Genomic DNA, 23,388 nt, shown 5'->3' on the forward strand with positions numbered 1-23,388 from the left:
ATACGAAAGGCACATCCTTCTTCAGAAGTCGACTAAAAGGCTGACAACAGCCCGCGAGGTTCGATATGAATCGTCTAATAAAGGCGAGTCGTCCTTGGAGACTTTTTAACTCGCGTAGATTTCTTGGCTCAGGCATGTCTTGAATGGCCCTAATCTCTGGTCCACTTCAATGCCACAATTTTTCACAATGAATCCAAGGAACTTGCCTGAACTGACGCCAAAAGCACATTTGAGAGGATTCATCTTGAGCTGGTACTTGCGTAGTCTATCGAACACCCTTCTTAGGTCTTGCAAGTGATCCGTCCTCTTTTTTGACTTGACCACTAAATCATCAACATAACATTCCACGTACTTGTGAAGCATGTCTCCGAAGATTTTCTGCATAGCCCGTTGATATGTTGCACCAGCATTTTTTAACCCGAATGGCATGACTTTGTAGCAATAAATGCCTTTGGGAGTGCGGAAGGCAGTAAGCTCTTCATCTTCTAAGGCCATCCTTATTTGATTGTATCCAGAAGACCCATCCATGAAGGATAAAGCTTCATGCCCTGTTGTTGCATCCACCATGAGTTCAATGATGGGCAAAGGGAAGTCATCTTTCGAACACGCGTCATTTAAGTCACGGAAGTCCACACATACACGGAGTTGTCCGTTCTTCTTCTTGACAGGAACAATGTTTGACAGGAAGGAGTTCTGTCCGCAACCGTCTTTGTGTTTGCTTGATCGGTCGAGCCTCAGGTTTAACTGCGAGACGATGAACCGCTACCTTTGGGTCAAGGCCATGCATTCCTTTGTACGTCCATGCAAAGACGTCTTTATATTCAAGCAGCAGATCATAGTATTCCTTTTCTTCTTCGGGACTCAGCGAAGCGCTCACGAAGACAGGTCTTGGATCTTCCTCAGTTCCCAAATTGAGCTCTTTAAGCTCGTCGACAGTAGCTTGCCCCCCGTCTTCAAGTTCTAGAGGAGCTTCATCTACCTCATCCTCGGAATGATCATGGTCATCTTCTTCAAAAGCCTCTGCTTCTGCTACCGTGATATGATAGGCAGACTGAACAATCTCATCTTCGCCATTGCCATCAACATTACTCATTCCAACTTGGCCAGTGAGTATGATGGTGTGTTCCTTCACTTTGAGTTGTTAACTTGAGCTCACCTCTAACACAGAGCGTCGCTTCATGCGTGACGGGATGAGACTTCGGATCTCTTTGTCATTTCCTTGGTCGTCGATCCTCTTTCTCTTTTGCTTTTGTTGCTCTTTGGGTGCTTGTATCCTCTCAAGTGTCGACTTTTGAGGGACTGACTCAGATTTCTTATTTCCTTCATCGGAAGATGACAACCTATTGAACACGGAAGCTCGAGTGGTCGTTTGGGTGATGCGATTGAAAACTGAGATTCGGCTTGTTGATGTGTCGACACGCTCAAATATAGAAACTCGAGGCGCCAATTCATCAACTTGTTCGGGCACCGCAGCTTGAGAATTAGGATGAATGCGATCAAATGCCGAAACGCGAGTGGCAGATTCAGATTCTTGAGTCTCTTCTTCTATTACCTCAACACTAATGTGTTGCGTGCTTGCCTTTGCAACTTTTCTTCTTCCTGAAATTTTGATTGGCTTGCCTGGCACAAAACCAAGACCTGCTTTAGTAGGGTCAAATGTGCACCCTTGCTCTCTCAACCTCCTTTGAGATTCATTAAGCTCATGCACCTTTTTACCAGGGATGACTTGGTTACCTTCCTTGCTTGACGAACCGAAGTCATATCCAGCCTTTGCTAGCAGCTTATAAGCGTTAGGGTCAAATCATTCCTTTGTCCTTTTGTCAGGAAGTGTCTCGTGCTCTGTCTTGCCTTGAATCGGTTTGACAAACCCCTTTAGCGGCTGCTTGGTGGGAGTTGCGTTGCTCAACTTCGTCAACGGTATGGTTGATTTTTCTTTTAGCAATTCTACGTCCTTCTCATCTAGCTTTCGCGGACGTTCTTGCTCATTTGCCTCTACAAAAGGAGATTCCCCTTCTTTTCGCCTAGACCTTGGCACGTAACGAAGAACTGGAGCAGAGGAGCTGATTTTGTTCTTTGAAGCTGCCATTTTAATTTCAGACGAAACTTTATGTGGTTCCTCATTGCAATTTCTTGCCATGCTGGATTCCACCTCCTTATTACGCACTTCTGCAGTTTTCCCTATAGAGGATACTCCAACTGGGAGAACTTCATTTACTGTTTCATCATCCATGTAGAACTTGGAATCCGCAAAGTAAGATTCAGCTTCAGTGAATGGCTTAGTATCACCCGTTACCGTTTTTACTCCGCCATCGTAGAACTTGAAGCATTGATGAAGAGTGGAGGGGACGACACCATTTTCGTGAACCCACGGTCGTCCCAACAACAAATTGTAGGAGGTCTTCGCATCGATCACGTGGAACAAAGTGTTCGACTTCATCTCTCCAATCGTCATATCTATTCTGATCATGCCTATGGCTCTTTGCCCCCCTTGGTTGAAGCCTTGAATCATGAGACGGCTTCGAGACAACTCTTCCACATTGATGCCAAGCTGCTTCATAGTCGACCTAGGCATAATGTTTACAGCAGACCTCCATCTACAAGCATGCGGTTTAGCTTTTGATCTCGCACGTACCCTGTCACAAAGAGAGGTCTATTGTGCGGCTTAAAGCCTAACTGAAGGTCTTCATTCGTAAAGTGGATGGCATCACAATCTGCAACACATGTGACGCATTCCTTCAGTTTCACCTTGTTAATCTCTGTGGAGTACTTGCCTATGTCGACCAGCACCTGTACCAAAGCACATCTTGTCGATTTTGGCAATTGTAGTAGATCAGAAATGCTGAAGTGCAATGGTAGGTCTTCTAGCTGCTTCAACACCTCATTCTCCTCTGACGTTTGGTTCGTATTGACCGTGCTTGACTCAGCTTTAGCAGAATCCTTTGAACCAATTTCGTAGCTTATTGTCATGCGGGCAGCTCTCACCTTTTCTTGTTCGTTGCCTCTCTTGGGAAAGGCTCTTGTTGACGAAGTCACACCATGTGGTCTTCGAATGAAAGGATTGCCCTTCTCTTTGAAAAATCTTGTCCCACATTTCTCGAGACACTGACGACTTTCTTGTGGTTGCTTGCGTTTTGCTTGAGTGATAGGTAAACATGGTGACGAGCTGTTGCATGCCTTCCTTCGAGTGACAAGTATCCATCCCTCATCATCGACAACTGAATCAATTTTAGGGGTTGCAACAAGTGCGAGGCTCGCTTGCTGGATTGGCTTGACTTCCTCCAACTTTGACTTTATGCATGGCTTCCTCGAAAGCTGATATGGTGCTTTCATTGGAACAGGAGGCAACGGGGCAGCCTCGAATGAACCAAACACGATGGTAGTGCAGTTTACCTCAACAACATCGTCGACATCCAGCTCAATCCTTCCTTGCTTGGCGAGATTCATTATTAAATCTTTCAGAACAAAACATTTCTCCACTGGGTGACTGACGAGCCGGTGGTACTTGCAGTATTTCGGATCCTTAACATGATGCATTTCCTCAGGCCGCTTGCATTCTGGGAGTTCTATCACCTTCTTCTCAAGTAGATCTTCCAACATGCCTGCCACGTCGGAATCTGGGAAGGGATATGTCTTTTGTTGCCATTCCTTCAACGAACGCTTTGTTCTGTCGTAGGTGCGAATCGGCTCTACTTTCTTAACCTCCTTATCTCGTGTAGAGATTTTGACTGGGGCAATGTTGACGACCATCGATTCTTTTGTAGACTTCTTTGGTGCCTTGTCAAACTTGCTTCTGAAGCTCTTGTCTTTCCTTTGGTCAACAATTGACTCCTTCTTCCCTTTGTGGCTAGCTATACTCAACTCCATGTCGTGTGCTCGCGTAGCCAGCTCTTCAAACGTACGGGGCTTGATTCCCTGTAGGATGTATAGCAAATCAAAGTGCATGCCTTGGATGCACATTTCCACAGCAGATACTTCTGACAGTCGATCTTTGCAATCGAGACTTAACGAACGCCACCTGTTGATGTAATCAACTGTGCGTTCGTCCTTCCATTGCTTGGCGCTAGTGAGTTCCATCATGCTCACTGTGCGTCTCGTGCTATAGAAGCGATTCAGGTACTCACGCTCCATCTGATCTCAACTGTCGATTGACTCAGGTTCCAGACCAGTGTACCATTCGAAGGCGTTGCCTTTCAATGAACGTATAAATTGCTTAACAAGATGATCTCCCTCCGTTCCAGCATTGTTGCAAGTCTCGACGAAATGAGCAATATGTTGTTTTGGATTGCCCTTCCCCTCGAATTGCTGAAACTTGGGCGGTTGGTACCCCAGGCATCCTCAGGCTATCCACTCTTTTTGTGTATGGCTTGGAATATGTGAGAGAATCACGAGAGGGACCTCCATACTGAGCTCTAATGGAGTTGTTGATCATGTCTTGCAGCTGTTGGACGGACAAATAACCAAGTTGGCCTTCACTGTCCTTGTCATTTTCCTTTGAAGTTTCTTCTTGTTTGTCTTTGTCATCCTTGTATGGAATCCTAGCAGAATCCTCATCATTTTATTTCTCAAGCCTACTCCAAAGTTGAGCAATCTGCATATCCTATTCTTCGACGGTATTGATGAGCTTTTGAACCGCCTCCATCAGATTAGCTACCTGCTCTTCGAGCGTGGTTGCCCTAGTCATCATGACTTGCATTGCTAAGGGATGAGACGCACCGTCTGACTGCATCCCAGAATTGTTCTTTTCTTCAGCATTAGGACTTCCATGGTATGATCCGGTGCTTGAGTGATCATCTGAGGCAGGTGAGAATGACTGTTCCCTTGGTTTTGTGTTTGGAGCTTGTCTCTCTTCACTTCGAGGGACATGCTTCCCTGCCCCTAAACTTTCCAGGGTGATGATTGGTTGGCGAGGCTTAGAAGGTAAAGCCACAAATGTTGTTGGCTGACCCTTTTCCATGCTTCGAGTGACGTGACCAAATGAGTTGCTGCTCGATTTTGAGGTCGTTGTCTTGGACTTGTTCTTTGGGATGACTTGAGTGTTCTTGGAAGCCATTGCTCGAACGGATTTGTTTGGAATCGTCTTACGGAGAAGGAGATGAGAGGCAAAGAGGTCCCACTGGGCGTGACAATTTGTAAACACGAGAATCTGAAAATAAATAGAATGCAGACACGTGTACAAAAATAATAATTTTATTAATTTAAGTGCGGGTTACAATCTTTGAAAATCCTCTGATTCTATCTCCGACGATGAATTTCACTCAAGGGCTTGACGCTTGATCTTGAGTGGTACGATGATCACGAGAGTTGACACGTGACGAATGTTTTTGACTTGAGGTTGGTGAGGAACCGGCTATTTGGCAGCTTGAGGGTTCTTCACACGAGCTTGGGAGACTTCAGAAATTTTGAGAGTATTTTCTTCTCTTTTTTGGCTGAAGTCCTTCTCTTGATTTGAGAAGGGGTATTTATAGTGTCGGCGTCTCTCTCAATTTGGAATGCCTTGATGACACGTAATTAATTGTATTTTCCTCAATAACATAATCAAATCAATCAGCCCTAATTAACTGATTTAATCACGATTATTAAGGAATTAGCCAATTAACTTGATGGCTGATTTCAATTGTATTTCATTAATAGCATAATCAAATCAATCAGCTTTAATTAACTGATTTAATCACGACTATTAAGGAATTAGCCAATTAACTTGATGACTGATTTTCATCTTGATTATCAATTTAAATAAATTGACATCTAATCAGCAGACGAAATTTAATACTTGATTTGACTCGGAATCAATTGATTTAATTTGATTGATCCGCTTTAATATCAGCTGATTAAGTCGGAACAAATTTATTTATTGCCGTTGGACTTTTTGTATGCCGCCACGTGTCATTCCCTGAGGCCGCCTGGTTTTGCTTACTCATAAGTCACGTGCACATTTTGTGGGACCCACATGCCGACTAAATTTGTTCGGTCATAATTTCAAGTGTTGACCGAATTATTTAATGAATTTTATTTTCATTAAATTTTTAGTGTCTACACAAGGATAGAAGTGTTTAGGCAGACAATGTGCTACAAATTGAAAAGAAAATCAAAGATAGCCTCAAGCATGAGGAAATCCTGCTGGAGAAACTTCTTCACCATGAGAAGAGGTGAAATTTAAAGCAACTTGTATGTGAAAGCAGTAAAGCCAGAGATAAATGATATAGTGTTCAAGTTTCATATTATAATATGTATAAATAGTTTTTGGGAGTACTATATAAATGAGTTGTTTCTCAGAAAAACAGAGATGGAATGTAGAAATATGATTTCTCGATCTGTTTCTTTGTATATTTCACAACTTGAAAAAATACTTTTTTTTGTACTGTGATTAAGTAGATTTTAACCAGAGGAATATGTTCAAGTTTAATGACACATTTGGAAAATCCTAAATAGGTTCTTCAAGTCCATGTATGTATAAAATGTCACAGAATACTCATTCATGAATAACTTGTACTCAAAAGGAAACAATAGCATCAAAAGATAATTATTCATAATGCTACTAACATTCAGCAGTGCTAATACACATTATCCAAATCACAAGGGCAGTTTCGTAATTTAATTGTTAACAGAAATCATTCAAAAATAGAAGGAATCTGACCGCAAGGGATTAGACCTTGCACATGGGCCTTGTGCATTACCGCACAGGAATTCAAGAAAGCAAGCCTGCTGATGGTAAATTATGGGCTAAAAGTATAGGCAGTGGTAATTTGCTATAAAATTAGTCCACAACCGACCATTTATATAGTTATGCCTTTGGTTTGCAATTGTATCTGCTACAAAATTTGGTCATCCTACTTTGATTAATATACCTTGTCTTCCCAAAAAAAAAAAAAAAAAAAAAAAAAATTCCTACACAAGAAAATATATGTATGACTGGAGACAAAAAAAACATACCCTGGTAGCCCCGAGTACAGAAACAAAATGAAGTCTTTGGGAGTTTTGGCGAAGCTCAAAGGATCACAGCAACCAATTTTAGTTGTGACTTGTGAAGTTGAGAGGATACACAGAATTGAAGACTTTTTTTTTTTTCATCTTTATTAAAGAGGATCAAAGGATTTCACTCCTACCCCCATGGTGACTCGAACCCATGAATTCGTACATAGGTAGTGGTTGCTCTAACCACTGAGCTAACACCACTTGATCTGTCTGAAAATGATGCGCAAAACGTCTTCTTCTTGCTTTTCTTGTTTTAGTAGCACAAGAGATATCCCATTTCTTCACTCTACCACTCTTCTTGTTTTCATCAAAAATTACATGAGCAGAAGAAGAAGAGACCCAGCAAAATCAAGAGAAACCCATCGAGGGAAGCTCTGTGCCCTAAGTCAGAAGCCTTGAAAGGTGTTGGATGAAATGTTTCAAAGGCGTCCTCTGTCAGCCTGTCAAATTGAAACACTATTCTGCAGTCATGGCTTTGAATAATAGACGAATGTGTCTGATCGAAATCGCTTCTAATGTTTATACTCTTATCAATTATCATTAGTTCTTCTGCCATTTAAATCAAATGGGATTTAGCTTTTCAGTCTTGGGACAATTCTTCAAATTAGGTCTTCAACCAGGACCGCCTACACTATAATCAGTGGGTTTGTTCTCCACAATAGAGTAGGTGAAGCAGCAGGGATTTTCAGCAAAATGTTGCATGGAGATCATTGTGTGCTCGATGTGGTTACTTTCAGCACAGTTATAAAGGGACTATGCATGAAGGGTGACAACAGTGCAGCTATTCAATTGCTCAGGAAGATGGAAGAAAGAGGTTGTAAGCCCGACATAGTCGACTATAGCACGATCATTGCAAGTCTTTGCAAGAATACACCAGTTATTCACCTTCAGTGTCTTGATTGAAATGTTGATCGTGGAAGGAGGGGATGGTCGGGGAAGCCAAAAGTGTGGTTGAAATGATGATACAAAGAGATATTGAGCCTAATGGATGGTTATTGTTTGCGAGGAGAAATGGATAAGGCAAGAAAAGTCTTTGATCTAATGCTTAGCAAGGGCTGCATGGTTGATTTTCGTAGTTGTAAGTTGTAGCACATTAACCAACTGGGTTTTTCAAAAAATGCTTTGCAGGGAACTTGTTCTTGATACCATTACTTACAGTACTCTTATTGACGATTTTTGTAAAGCGGGGAGAATACAGGTAGCAGAAAAGTTGTTCTCTCAGATGCAAGGTTATGGCCGACAACCTGCTTCCAGATCTTCAAACTTACGCCATTTTACTTGATGGGCGATGTAGAAACAACCCACTTTCAACGGAAATGGAACTGCTTAGAGAGATGGAAGAGTACAACAAAAGTTGGAAATAGATATTATAATTTACACCATCATCATTGTAGGCTTTCTGAGGTAAGGATATCCTTACCTAAGCTTATGGAACAGATTTCCAGTTTTTGGTCACTTTTTGATCACATATTCACATCTTAACCGTTCAGTTTTTTAGTCCTAATGTATAGATCACTTATACAAAATTTCATCCAAATTGATGATCGTTAAGGCATCGAAAATTGCAATTTAAACGAACGAACCGAATCTGTCGAACCTGAACCGTTCGTGTACATTGTTGTAAATTGGAGTTTTGAATGCTTTAACGATCATCAATTTGGCTGAAATTTTGTACAGATAATCTATACATTAGGACTTAAAAACTGAACGGTTAAGATATGAATATGTGATCGAAAAGTGGGTAAAAACTGGAAATCCATACCTAAGCTTAGGTAAGGACATCCTTAGCCAAGAAGAACTGATCATCATTGAAGGTTTGTGCAAAGCTGGAAAACTAAAATCTGCAACAGATGTTTTCTCTAGTTTGTCATCAGAAGGAGTTCAACCTAATGTGAAGACATATACTCTGATGATTAATGGACTCTGTAATGGAGGCTAATTGGTTGAAGCAGAAAAGTTGCTTAGGGCCCGTTTGGATAGGGTGATTTGGACTTGAGGATTTGGATTTCGGAGGCCCACATACAAATAAGCCCGTTTGGCACAAATTTTTCATTAGAGATTTGGATTTGATGAAATCAGCCCAGTCATTTGATTAACAAAATATGCAGATTCTATATAACTAGGGTACCCTACTAGGGTACCCTAGTTATTTGAAATCTCTTCCTCTCTCGCTTCCAAGACACTAGAGCTCGATTTCAAAGCACGCGGAGCTCGCTCTCTCTCCACTCATGTTCTCTACAAATCGCAGAGGTTGGGCTCGACTTCGTGTGAGATTTGGTGAAGGTAGTCTCTCTTTCTTCTCTTAATTTGATCGCTCATCTCTTAACTTGATCGTTCATAGTGATAGTGAAGGTTGGGCTACACAATATGCAGCTTGATTTCGTAGTATATGTAAAATTTAACCAAAGAATATTTGAGTTTGATTTGTAATTTGCTTGATTGAGTTTGATCCGAAGCTTTTTGCTCAAATATCTTTAGTCTAATAACTTTCAGCAACTCGATTTGGTACTTTCAGCAACTCGATTTGGTGTTTACTTGTACATATTTGTGATTTATGATTCATAATCCATGATACATATATTAGCTTTTGGGAAATTTCTGATTACTTCTCGTATATATTGATCAAATGGGTGTTAGTTGGAAATTTTGAACTGTTTATAGCTTCTTAAATTTATATGACAGTATTAGTTTGATCTTTTAGGTCCAGAAGTTGTGGGTAGCATAGAATACATTGGAAGGAGAATGGTTCTTGTTAGTTCAAGTTACGGGACATGATGGTTGTTCTCAGAGTCTAGAAACATGACATTTAGAGCGAGAGTAGGATGACTAGATTTGTATCTACACAATGTATGGTTTATTTGAATATCACATGGTAATTGAAATTAGATTATGAGAAATGTTCTTTTTTTGTTGCCATGAGTACATCTTCAATAACAAGGGACAGGTTCTGTTTTATAAAGTTTGATTTAGGGCTGATTGTTTGGTTTATGAGTTATTATCTGTACCCTTGCTTATTTCTGTTAAGTCTATCTTATAGTCCAGTGATTCAGATCTTGCTTATTTCTGTTGTCTTTCATATGTTAGCCTTTTTGTATTCTTTTGGGCTTTAAGTGCTCACTGCCCAGCAAGTTCTTGCAGGTCTTCATTTATTGGTTTTCTGTGCTCATAATGTATTAGTTATGTAACTCGATAATGTAATTTTATGATTGTATGAGTCTTGCCGTTGTTGAATGGTTTATTAGTACCATTTGCATACCTTTTTCAAATATTGTGCAGCAAACTCTTGATCTTGGGTCTTCAATAGTATTCTTGGTTGGCCTTTTTCCAAGGCAAACACCATTCTCCATCATAGCTTCTTCTCTGTCAGTTCAAGAAGCTCCATATAGAACAAGAAATTGACTTTGGAAATTGTTTAGGGAATACACAGCCAACCAAGTGTGCCTCCAATAGACTGGAGACTTGTCATTTCCGGCTAAGTTTTAAATAGACAGAGTTAAAGTTCTATGCTTCAAGCTAGTGATTCACTAATTAGAGTTATGGGGCAGTTGTTCTGTGTTCTGGGATTTTGGTTGGCTCATTCTCTAAGAATGTAAAATGGGTGGTACTCAAAACTGTCAAATGTTGTGTATTCTTTTTGGTAGAATGACACAGATCAACAAATGGCTGAAAAGAAATGCCATATTCTTCAAGCATGGGGATGTACTTACTTTTCTGCTTCTTTCTTTAGTTCAAGCATGGGGATGTATAAACTAATACAAGTACTTGTCTGGATGTGCAAACTCCCTTTCAAGTTGCTATATGCTAAGTCCTGATTTGTCATTGTAATTTCTATTGGATTAGATGATAGAGAACACACAGGTCAGAGGATTAGATGATAGAGAACACACAGATCAAAGCATCCTTAGCTTCTAATATTAGTTACAGAGAACACGTATTAGATTTAATGTATTATCATAATTGCAGGACACAAAGCTGATGGAGACTGGAAACCGCAAGCTTATCAAGCAGTAGTGGAAAAGTTGAATTATGGAGAGTGAGCATGAGATGGAATTATGGAGATGAAACACCTATTAATATTATAATTGTTATGTTTTTGTTTTTTTTTTAGAATATTAGATGAAACACTTCGGATTTGTATAATCGAGGATGTGTATTATTATTATTATTATTATTTTTTTGAGAATATGAGATGAAACACTTCGGATTTATATTGCGTTTGGAATTATGGAGCATGACAATTACCACCATAGAAATTAATTGCTAAAGAAAATGTTCCCATAAGTAGCTTTCTTATTTAGTTTTGAATTCTTAAATTCAAATCCTCATGATTCAATTGTTATCCAAACAGATGAATTTGAAATCTTAGGATTTCAATTACTCAAATTTGAAATACTTAAGATTTGAAATCAAAATCAAAATCAAAATCTCATTTCCAAACGGGGCCTTAGAGAAATGGGAAAGAAAGGCTGTTTTCCAAATGATTGGACATATAACACCATCATCCGAGGGTTTATCAATAACAATGAGACATCAAGGGCTGTGGGATTTATTCAAGAAATGGTGGAGATGGGGTTCTCTGCAGCTGCGTCAACTACGGAATTGATAATTGATTTGTTGTCTAAAGATAAAGTAGATCCAGCTTTGTTATCATTGATAACAAACGTTCATTATGAAGATAAATTGAAATATTGAAATGGGCTCGGCTCGGAAATGGGCCTATACCGAGACCGATACCGACTTTATAATCGGCTCGGGTCGGTTCGGGATGCCGGAATTTTATCAGGGATACCGATTGGTCCCGAAACCGATCGGTTCGGTATAGTTTCGGTACCAATCGGTTTCAACAGTTCGCCGGTGGAAAACCAACTGTCTTTCATGCAACTGGTTGTGCCTTTTGGGTCTTTCACTCTTTCAGATAACCCAACATCACAGACCCCCCTCTGAAAACCACCTCCCCACTCTGATCAAAGTCAAGGAAGCGGGGCCCACTCTTTCTCATATGCCCATCTTTGGCTTTGGCCCTCTGTTCTTTCTCTTCCCTCTCTTAACATAGCATTGTCTCTTTCCTGCTTACCCGTATCCAGATCCACCACTCCCTGCCTCGACTTCAACCTTGCCCTTTCCGTTGCCGGCAACTTATTCCACCCGGGCTTCCACGCGCACGACACCACCACCCCCGCCGTCTCCGTCAACCTGTACCCATGGCTCACCACGAATCCTAGCGACTCAATCCGAGACATAACCTCCACGGGCAACGGAGCTCCGGAGGTCATGATTTGGTTTCGGCTCGGGTCGGACAATTCGGTATGTATTTGACCCATACCGGTGCCGACCCGTTTACATAGTTTTCGGTACGGTTCGGGTCGGGATGTCGGAGAGCTGTCTTTTCATACCGAGCCGATTCGTTTCGGTTCGGATCGAACAGGATCGGTATCGGTTTCTCGGCTTTGAATTCCCAGGCCTAGGATATATTGGTACTATATTTACTAATCTATCATTAGAAAATACAAAAAAAAAAAAAAATTATAATAATAATAATAAACATGACTCTGGTGATTAGGGCTGCCAATGAGTCGCATCATGTTGAAATTGGGCCGTGTCAATAACCAACGGCAATAAGGAATCTGATTTCATTGCAGTACCAATGAGTTCGATTCTCACTGTCATATATAAGGGTGGGTTGGCCTAAGGATTTTTTTTTTTTTTTTTGTCGATGAGCTGTGGCGTGTTTGGTAAGTTAAAATTCCAACATTGTAAATGTCATGGGTTCAATTCTCATTGTCATATGTAAGAGTGGGTTGGCCGAAGGATTCTTTTTTAGTTTTTTTGTCGGTGAGCTGTGGCGTGTGTTGGTAAGTTAAAATTCTAACATTATAAAGGTCATGAGTTCGATTCTCACTAACATATGTAAGGTGGGCTAAGGGATTTGAAAAAAAAAAAAACTATTATGCAAGGAAAGGCAATAGTCGCCAGTTGTTTAATCCAGGGTTATATTGGCAGTTGGATTATTGGTTTGGTTGCTAAACCAGGTAAAGGCTGAAAATGTGCTAGCAAATTCCATGGTCTCAAGTTAGAACGGGAGAAAGGTATCAAGAAGCTCATGGTGGATATGGATTTCAGCAAACCCTGGCATTAGTATTTCAAGCATCTCCAGCCCCTCGAGCACCAATATGTTTTATTCATAAAAGAACATCAAGACCAAAAGAAAAGAGAACAAAACTTATAACTACTACCTGATTCCATTAATATTAGGATCCAACTGAAATTCAACCACATTCAAAGAGGTGAATATCTTAAACATGAGGTCAAAACTGAAATCATTTCACATAACAACGATTACAAATCTGGTGTAACAAGTGCAGTCGTGTCTTTTAGAATCTTGTGTGCGTGCCAATGTACGGCAGAAGCTGTTTCTGATGTTCCCATCTGTAAAAGTAGTGGAATTACATCAGCTACTAAATTACATGATAAAAACAAACGTGATGATGAACAATGGTAGCAGCAAGAATTTTTCTTGTAGCTGAGGATTTTTTCAATTACATAGTTTGGGCAGCAAGTTGTCACGAAAAGAAAAAAGACTAGAAAAGAGATAAATCAGATAATGAACATGTACTCTTGTTATGAAAGCAGCAAAATGAAAATGGTGATATTGAAGAAAGTAGTACAAAATGGTAAGACCGCTACTAAACAAAGTAGAACAGAATCGTAATGGTAAGAACAAAGTTGCCCAACAGTGAGAGTGGTATCAGAATGAAAGTAGCACAAGTTTTATCCACAATACATCTGCTTAATCAATGATAACTACCAGGCAACTGAAAATAGAAAAGATAGATTTTTTTTTTTTTTAAGAAACAAATTTATTGAAAATATATGATTGTTATTGAAAATGGAAATTGTAGTTCTCCTTATAGTAGATGCTTGTAAACTGCTAGAGCTTACCTTGGTCTCCATCAAATAGTAATCTCGCCATAAGCTCAAATCTTGGTCATAAGTTTTAAGTGCAGATTCATATAATTTCCTGGCATTGACGAGGCTATCTTTGTCACTAATGGATGCAAGGTTTGATTCCAATTCAATGCAGGCTCTATATAGTGCAAGTCCAGGGTGTGGTAAAGCGATGAAGCTGCAATTGAAACATGACACAAGCTCAGAAACTTCTCAGTGACAACTGCATAAGCTAATAATCAAAAACCATACACCAAACAATTCTGGTTGAACTATAATTTTAACCTTCTTATGTATCCCCTGGGGTTAAGAATATCTAGCTCATTATGAAATGACCTACAGTTTATACATCTCTCTAGCATGTAGTACTCCATCCTTTTGAAGAACAAAATGCACAATAGCAGCAGAGAGGGAAAATCCTTGTTCATTGCCGCCATCTTTTGTCAATGATCTAACAGAAATCTCAACTAACTTGTCAAAGTAATGTTTTTGATTTGCAAAGAATTTAAGGGCCTGTAATATTAAAAGAAAATGTTAAAATTGTCCTCCACAAAATAGTCATAATCAGAGTACAGAAGAGAGGGAAAAGTTGAAAGGTATAGACACCATACCAATAACCACAGGTTCTCAGCTTCTGATATGGACACTCTTGTCAAAACATCTTTAAGAAGTTCAAAGATGGACAGTAGGTCAGCTTTACTCGGTGAAATGGAATCCCTTGTAAAGTGTCTAATACCTACAGAGACTCTTAATAGCCATAACTTCATTGAATTTGAAAATATTCCACAACAAAGATTTTCTGCCAGTTTCTGGGCTTCCTCCAGTCTTCAAAGTTGCAGAAGAAATGAAATATGCTGACAAGCAAGAACCTCATCAATATACCCCATTGTTTTAACCTTTTCGTAAGCCCTCAAAAGAAGAGGAATATAACCAGCAGATGGACTAGCTAACCCAGAAGGCTTGTTTTCTAGTTTTAGAAGATTGACAACACCATTCAAAAATTTCCCATACTGGTGGAGCATTATGGCCGTAGGTAAAATTTCTATAGCCTCCTCGTAAACCTAATGCAAGGATTTCATGAAACAATTACAGGCACATAAGTCAAATACAATCAGAAAATGCATGAGTTTATGTTAGATACATGTCAGCATAGATACTGAACTATTAGTCAAATGAACACCACATAAATGAAGTTGCTAGTTTAGGATGTAAGCAGTTTTAAGCAGTTTAAATGCATCTATACCTGAACTGCATTTTCTATCTGAGAAAGTGTGACATCTTCACCAATATCTTCCCTACTTGCAGGATATATTCAAGTCTTGCAAGCCAATCCCAATACTCTGGTTTCTGTTGAGAAGGCTCTCTTCATATCACTCAGTATTTCCTTACATATTGCTTCCGAATTAACCAAGTCAGTTGCTTCCAGGATCTCCAAAAAACGTTTTCTCAGACTAAAACTAGAGGGAAGAGCTTCTACTGCTCCAGCATATTAAGAGCCATATATGCTAAAACCTTGCTCTTGAAACTTACTAATTTTCTTTATTGACTTTTCATTTTCATCATCTGACCTTTCATTATTTTCTCCTTCGTCATTAAGGGACATGAGTAAGTCTTTGTTCTCATCTCTCCACTGTTTCTTATCCAAACTTTTCTGATCACGGGCAAAAGTGCCCTCATCCTCTCCAAGAGCAACCTTCCGAGCCTTTAATTTATTGAGGAATGTGAGTTCCATGCGAAGATACTCTATCCAGAAAATATACTCTATCCAGAGGTCTTCTGAAGTTGCGCAAACTCTTAACCCATTTTGCATGATAGCACGGGCAGCTTCAACGTTCAAATTATGGTCAAATTCCCAAGCTGCAGCATAGATCCAGATACCAGGGACCTTTGGGTGAAATTTGATTGCATCAGCCAGGACCTGCAGAAAGACATTCCTCTTTCAGCAATTTCAGACTTTAATGCAACAGGTAAAAAATATATATATCTGAAAACACAATTATATGTAAATGATCATAGATTGTAATAGGAGAGTGCAATTAGCACCAAATGCACTTCAGTTGTTCTTACAATGCAGTAATGAAGTCTAGAAATAAATTAACACCATAAATAAGAAACAGGAACCATTCTAGGGGTGTGAGTATTACCTTCTTCATTCTACCATTCCTTCGCTGTCGACAGAACTCAAGGTACCGAAACCAGAGCTCAATATCTCCCTTAAACCTCATGAGTCATGACTGCTAGCCTATAAATATCAACAATCCCCATGATACCAGCAAAGTCTGAAACTGACTTCTTCATCTTCTTCATGATCTTAAGGCCCTGCTTTTGCAGCTCATGATCCAACATAAGAACGATTAGACGATCCAACGATCACATCCCTAATAATTCCCATGCTGCATACCATTACATTTTGTAAGACTTGAGCCTTACACCTTGCCTTAATTCCCTTGCGCCTCCCCTAGGCTTCACAACCTCAGTCATCACATTCTCAGCAGAAATCTCCTTCACAGCTTCACAAACAGCATGCACAATCATTTTCTTCACCTCTAGCTTGTCCTCACTGGCTCTGTGGTTTGTCGGAAGTGTGCGAAACTCTTCCGTCAAACGAAAGCACTCACCCACATTCTCAGGGGAAACAAAGTCCAGTGCAACTTTGATACAAGACTTCAAGTTCCTCACCTGATGAGGACAACCTGCAGGAATGAAAACAGCATCTCCAAGTTTTTGGACAAATGTCCACGGCTCGATACCGAATTCCTCCTTGAGCTTCCTCTTGTGCTCCACAGTGAGATAAACAGTCTGATCATGTATAGCATGAGTAACACGCTGCAAAGGATTACAGAGCACATGCATAAATTCATTGACGTGCTTGTGGATGTATTTCTCCAGCAGCGGAACATCCTGAATCCGGAAAATGTCCCATAAGGCACCTCCATCCTCACATACTTCAGCTGATTCTTGCTGAGGCCCACTTTCATTTCCAGCAATTGTGTGACAATTCCCAAATATCTCTCTTTCGTCTTGCTCCCTGTGCTTTTTCTTCAACTTCTCTATAGTTGCCAGTTGTTCAGTTGTAAGGGCCACTTCAGCTGTATGTGTCAGAATATTAACCGCATCAGACATATTGCAGTGAAGCTTGGTTACAGAATCTCCCCGTCCAAGCTCCTGTGCAAAACCATAGGCAATATATGTTTTTGGACCCATGTCCGGCTTTACTGAGGTAGGTGGCAAGTAGATAGCAAGGTTCAGATTTCCCTTGTTGGGGTGAGTATACTCCTTGAAAGGCAGACAACATAAAAATTCCTTAACATGCCGGGGAAGCCGATTGTGAAACTCGGTAGATGATGGGAAGTCATTGAGCTTGAGATTCTGAGGCCATCCTGTCTTATAATACCGTCCGTTGGAATATCCACTAAAGAAATGGAGGATGTTGATTTCTATAAAACACCAATCCCAGCAATCAATGGCGTGGACTGTCAATTCACTATCATGCTTGATCTTCTTTATCTTTCTAAATGCCCGCCACATGACAGATGGTTCCCAGCTTAAACCTGATCCATTTTCAAGTGCATTGCTAACGATCACAGGCTCACCCCTCATCCAATGCCACTGAAAATGCCCAAAATCCTTATCTTGGATTTGTCCAACCCTTGGACAGAACAAGTAGTTATCATCAGAACCATCTCTAGAAGCTGCTTTCCTTAACTTAGAGCAGCTGCTACTTGAGCTAACGGCATCATCCACAGGTTTAACACATGAACACTTGTGTGCAGGTGTTTCACTACTAGCACGCAAATGACTGTAACTTTCATCTATTTTTCCTGCTTTCTCTACCAATTCTATGACATGATTCTGAGAAAATTTGCATTTCAATTCTAATTTATGCTTACCACAGCATTTCATATGTGTCCAGAGAATGCTTCCATCTTCACTTGCTCTCCACTCAAATGTGGACACTTGAGCTTTCTCCTCCATCCCTCTCTTCTTCCACCTGCCATCTCGAATCTCCCGGCAGCAACTGAGGCACAGATCATACTCACACTCAGGACAACTCCTATGAAAATCAAAAATCGAAGTGCTGCAGTTGTTGCAGTACATACGCTCATCTTCACCGCAATTAGCCTTCTCCACCTTGAGCTCCGAAACATCACGTAATCCCTGCCTCTTAGCCTCGATCAGCATCTCAATCACCTGCTCATCCCTAATCCTCTTCAAATAGGGAAGCAGCTGATGAACCAAGTACTTACAGTGCTCCAGCTTGGTACCCTTGTCGATTTTCAGGTCTAGATTCTGCAAACGCCTGACAGGCACATCCAATCGAAGGCAGGCTGTGCAGTTGCAGTTGCCGCGGCACACAGGACAAGCCTTAGCAATGGCTTCCTCTGATGTGTTGGGATACCATCTCTGTATGCAAGGAATACAATACCTCTTCCTCGCACACCTTGTGCACCACACCACTCTTCCCTTAACATTTCTCTGACACTGATGGCAAATTGTCGACACGTCCAAGGGAGCCCCTGCCCTCTTTGCCTTCAGAGCCCTTGCCCTCTTGGCCTTCACATCCCTTGCCCTCTTTGCCTTCACATCCCTTGCCCTCTTTACCTTCACATTCTCACCAGAAATCTCCTTAATAGCTTCACAAACAGCATGCACAATCATTTTCTTCACCTCCAGCTTGTCCTCACTGGCGCTGTGGTTTGTCGGAAGTGTGCGAAACTCTTCCGTCAAATGAAAGCACTCACCCACATTCTCAGGGGAAACAAAGTCCAGTGCAACTTTGATACAAGACTTCAAGTTCCTCACCTGATGAGGACAACCTGCAGGAATGAAAACAGCATCTCCAAGTTTTTGGACAAATGTCCACGGCTCGATACCGAATTCCTCCTTGAGCTTCCTCTTGTGTTCCACAGTGAGATAGACAGTCTGATCATGTATAGCATGAGTAACATGCTGCAAAGGATTACCAAGTACATGCATAAATTCATTGACGTGGTTGTGGATGTATTTCTCCAGCTGCGGAACATCCTGGATCCGGAAAATGTCCCATAAGGCACCTCCATCCTCACATACTTCAGCTGACTCTTCCTGAGGCCCACTTCCATTTCCAGCACTTGTGTGACAATTCCCAAATATCTCTCTTTCGTTTTGCTCCCTATACTTTCTCTTCAACTTCTCTATAGCTGACTCTTGCTGAGGCCCACTTCCATTTCCAGCACTTGTGTGACAATCCCCAAATATCTCTCTTTCGTTTTGCTCCCTGTGCTTTTTCTTCAACTTCTCTATAGTTGCAAGTTGTTCAGTTGTAAGGGCCACTTCAGCTGTATGTGTCAGAATATTAACCGCATCAGACATATTGCAGTGAAGCTTGGTTACGGAATCTCCCTGTCCAAGCTCCTGTGCAAAACCATAGGCAATATATGTTTTTGGACCCATGTCCGGCTTTACTGAGGTAGGTGGCAAGTAGGTAGCAAGGTTCAAAGTTCCCTTGTTGGGGTGAGTATACTCCTTGAGAGGCAGACAACATAAAAATTCCTTACAATGCCGGGGAAGACGTTTGTAAAACTCAGCAGATGATGGGAAGTCAATGAGCTTGAGATTCTGAGGCCATCCTGTCTTATAAGACCGTCCGTTGGAATATCCACTAAAGAAATGGAGGATGTTGATTTCTATAAAACACCAATCCCAGCAATCAATGGCGTGGAATGTCAATTCACTATCATTCTTGACTTTCTCTATCTGTCTAAATGCCCGCCACATGACAGATGGTTCCCAGCTTAAACCTGATCCATTTTCAAGTGCATTGCTAACGATCACAGGCTCGCCCCTCTTCCAATGCCACTGAAAATGCCCAAAATCCTTATCTTGGATTTGTCCAACCCTTGGACAGAACAAGTAGTCACTATCAGAAGCAACTCTAGAAGCTGCTTTCCTTAACTTACAGCTGCTGCTACTTGAGCTAACGGCATCATCCACAGGTTTAACACATGAACACTTATATGCACATGTTTCACTACGATCAGGTAAAAAATTGTAACTTGCATCTATTTCTCCTGCTTTCTCTACCAATTCCATAACATGATTCTGAGAAAAAATGCATCTCAATTCTAAATTATGCTTACCACAACCTTTCATGTGTGTTGGGGGGCAGAGAATGCTTCCATCTTCACTTGCTCTCCATTTCCACTCAAATGTGGACGCTTGAGCTCTCTTGTTCCACTTGCCATCTCGAATCTCCCGGCAGCAACCGAGGCACAGATCATACTCACATCCGGGACAAGTCCTATGAAAATCAAAAATCGAAGTGCTGCAGCTGTTGCAGTACATACGCACTCCGTCACCGCAATTAGCCTTGTCCACCTTGAGCTCCGAAAGGTCACGTAACCCCTGCCTCTTGGCTTCCACCACCATCTCACTCACCTGCTCATCCCTAATCATCTTCAAATACGGAAGCAGCTGATGAACCAAATACTTAGAGTGCTCCAGCTTGGTCTCCTCATCGATTTTCGGGTCTCGATTCTCGAAACGCACATCCAATCGAAGGCAGGCTGTGCAGTTGCAGTTGCCGCGGCACACAGGACATGCCTCAGCTATGGCTTCCTGTGAGGTGTTGGGATACCATCTCCGTATGCAAGGGAGACAATACCTATTTCGCTTACCTCTTTCGGGACACCTTGTGCACCGCACCGCTCTTCGCTTACAATTTCGCTTACATTGATGGCAACATTTCCCCACGTCCAAGGGAGCCCTTGTGCACCAATTTGCCGCCCTTGCCTCTCCTTCATTTTGATTTCCCAAAATACCCTCGCATCCTGTCCTCCGCCGCTTCCTCCCCCAGGGAACAAGCTTTGGCGCTGCTGGCTCCACGTCTTCCCCAATTGTTCCGTCGTCGTTCTGAATTCCCAAAATACCCTCGGCCTGCTTCTCCACCACACCACCGCCGTTCGGCCGCTTTGTGCCTCGGGGCCTCAATCTCGCCGCCGTGGCCTGGAATTCCATTCAATCTGATTCACTGCTGCCGGAAGCAACACTCGAATTGGCAATCTACTTCTTTCTCTCTCTTTAACATTATTGTCTTTCGACTAATTTTAAAATTTATATTATTTTTTTTATAAATAAAACATAATTTAAATCTATACTAGAACTCACCCTGGTGTGAATTTACGTAAATATTTTTATATTATAAGTTAATTCAATATATAAGAAATGTTACGATAAATAGCAACAGTACGAAAAAAAAGAATAATATATTCAAAAATGAAAATATCAACCCTCCTGGAATATATTTAGCTACATCATCTTTTGATGTAAATTCCTCACTCTTAAATTAGTTTGTATGGAGTAGGGTTTTTCTGTAATGCTGTTATTTTGTTTTTCTGGGCAGCAGGTATTCAATGTATAGGGAAAGGTGAGTTTTTTTTTTATATATATAATTAAGTTACTTTTATACGAATTTTAATGTTTTAAGTATAGTAAAACTGTAGAAAGAAGGTAATGTGCTTAACTCACGAAGAAATACGATGGTCAAGCGAGACAAAAGCAAATACTGAGCAAACTTACAGTTCTCCGAAATTTTTACTAGCTAGGATTTACTCCAAGGCAGCCATCTTTGACAAAATTTCAACATCATCACTACCCTAGTTAGTAATTTTTCGTATTATATGCGAATAAAACATGTACTTACGTTTTTTTAAAAAATACTTTCATATTTCGTATTTTTAAAAAGAACTCGTTAAATTTCCCGTACTTTTGAAGCCAAAAATATTATACACGTACTATACACGATTTTTAGGTTTTTTTTCCCGTATTTTACACATATTATTGAACAAAAATGAATATAAATTAATATTTTTAATTAAAATTTTTAATTATTTAATTAATTAAAAATATTTTGCAGAACTTTTCAACGAACTATAGGATAAAATGTCCGAATAATACACGTACGTATTTTTCTCGTACTATACACGCCCCGTTTTTTACTAACTATGGCCACTAGTGGTGAACCTACAACTAGGAGGGCACGGTTTTGTTCCTTTCTCTCCGCTGGTTGGCTTAAGGGCGGTGGCAGCGGAGGCGGAGTTTTTCTCCACCTTGTTTCCCTACTTCTTGACTTCTGGATTCTACTCGTTTTTGTGAGTTTTGTGGCCGCGGGACAGGTGAAACAAACTGTGTGACATGTAGTGATGCAGCTCTCCATATTTTGGAACACATAACAGAAACAATGCTTTCCACTTGTAGGGATATCCTCATTACTGAGAAGCATTAACAATTTTGAAAGAACATGTTGTTTGTCCACAGTTCAGTTTAAGTTCACTCCCGTACAAGCACAGCCCAACTCTTTCTAGCGTTTGGCTCTATATAATGCCAGTGTATAATGCTAGTAGGGAATCATTACCCTACCAAGCAACCAGAATGTAAATGGCTCTGGATTGGACAAATCTTGAGATAGAATAAGCATTTCATTTGGGAATCAGCATTCCTATTCCAATTCCAAGTTAGATGGAAGGCTTAACTTAACTAACCCATCTCAGACTATTGAAAGATCAAGGTAGAAAGATAGTTAACATCTACTGACCAACTACATTGCTCATGTCAACAGCAGCATGTTTACCAAAAATGAAAAGTGGTTCAACAGTTCATGCAGCCAGTGCCAATATGTTGCCACTCCAAGCTTTCCTAACAGCTGATAAAATATAGACAGAAACCATTCTCCATGCATAGATGAAATCAGATCAATCACCTCCCACCTGCCTCTTCCATGAGTCTTCCATAATCAATTCATCTACTCCCCAATCTTCGTAGCTGCATATTTTAGAGTTGAGACCCAATGAAAAATTGTCTAAAACACTTGCATTACAAGTTACAAAGACTTGTGTGAGTGTGTACGCGCACGCGCGCTTACTCATCATGTCTAATTCACAAAGCTGTAAACTGGTACCTAACCCAAGACCTAAGATACACAAAGGCGAAAGGCAAAGCTTCATATAAAATCAGACACTCACCTTCCATCAGGCAGGTAGCGGCGTATGGTGAAGGGTATCTTCTTCAGACGAACCCAATGAAAAATTGTCTAAACACTTGCATTACAAGTTACAAAGACTTGTGTGTGAGTGTGTACGCGCACGCGCGCTTACTCATCATGTCTAATTCACAAAGCTATAAACTGGTACCTAACCCAAGACCTAAGATACACAAAGGCGAAAGGCAAAGCTTCATATAATATCAGACACTCACCTTCCATCAGGCAGGTAGCGGCGTATGGTGAAGGGTATCTTCTTCAGACGAAGCTCCTTCATAGCAATCTAAGCAGTTCAAAATTGAAATGATTAAATTTGCTTAGCAAAAACCAAGAATGATTTCTGTATCCATTGGTGTGCAAACAATCAGAACTCTCGCAAGTCAGATCATATGCCATATTCCCTTTACATTTTGCAACTTAAAGAAATTACTAATCAAGTTCCCAAAAAAAGAAGA

The 23,388-nt window shown here is 40.7% G+C and overlaps 2 protein-coding genes and 1 long non-coding RNA gene across 4 annotated transcripts; 1 reads left to right on the top strand and 2 right to left on the bottom strand.

The window, feature by feature from the left end:
* Nucleotides 1-8,894: 8,894 nt before the first annotated feature.
* Nucleotides 8,895-11,180, top strand: LOC133743644 (uncharacterized). The gene is made up of 2 exons (XR_009863164.1): nt 8,895-9,255; nt 10,936-11,180. It is a non-coding gene; the product is annotated as an uncharacterized LOC133743644 (long non-coding RNA).
* Nucleotides 11,181-13,178: 1,998 nt separating this feature from the next.
* On the bottom strand, nt 13,179-14,400 carry LOC133743643 (uncharacterized). Its single transcript, XM_062171637.1, has 3 exons — nt 14,203-14,400; nt 13,912-14,095; nt 13,179-13,398 (listed from the first exon to the last, which is right to left on the bottom strand). Exons 1-3 carry the CDS (start codon nt 14,352-14,354, stop codon nt 13,309-13,311), a joined length of 426 nt encoding a protein of 141 aa, XP_062027621.1. The 5' UTR covers nt 14,355-14,400; the 3' UTR covers nt 13,179-13,308.
* Nucleotides 14,401-14,696: 296 nt separating this feature from the next.
* Nucleotides 14,697-21,005, bottom strand: LOC133743641 (uncharacterized). Of its 2 annotated transcripts, XM_062171636.1 has the most exons (4): nt 20,685-21,005; nt 16,062-20,558; nt 15,161-15,835; nt 14,697-14,978 (listed from the first exon to the last, which is right to left on the bottom strand). In XM_062171636.1, the coding sequence occupies exons 1-2, from the start codon at nt 20,911-20,913 to the stop codon at nt 16,321-16,323; spliced, it is 4,467 nt and encodes a 1,488-aa protein (XP_062027620.1). In that variant the 5' UTR covers nt 20,914-21,005; the 3' UTR covers nt 14,697-14,978; nt 15,161-15,835; nt 16,062-16,320. The 2 variants fall into 2 exon arrangements, with proteins under 2 accessions (XP_062027620.1, XP_062027619.1); XM_062171635.1 differs by having other exon boundaries at nt 16,062-21,005.
* Nucleotides 21,006-23,388: the final 2,383 nt, after the last annotated feature.

The sequence above is a fragment of the Rosa rugosa genome, chromosome 4 (assembly GCF_958449725.1).
Source record: "Rosa rugosa chromosome 4, drRosRugo1.1, whole genome shotgun sequence".
Classification (NCBI taxonomy): Eukaryota; Viridiplantae; Streptophyta; class Magnoliopsida; order Rosales; family Rosaceae; genus Rosa; species Rosa rugosa.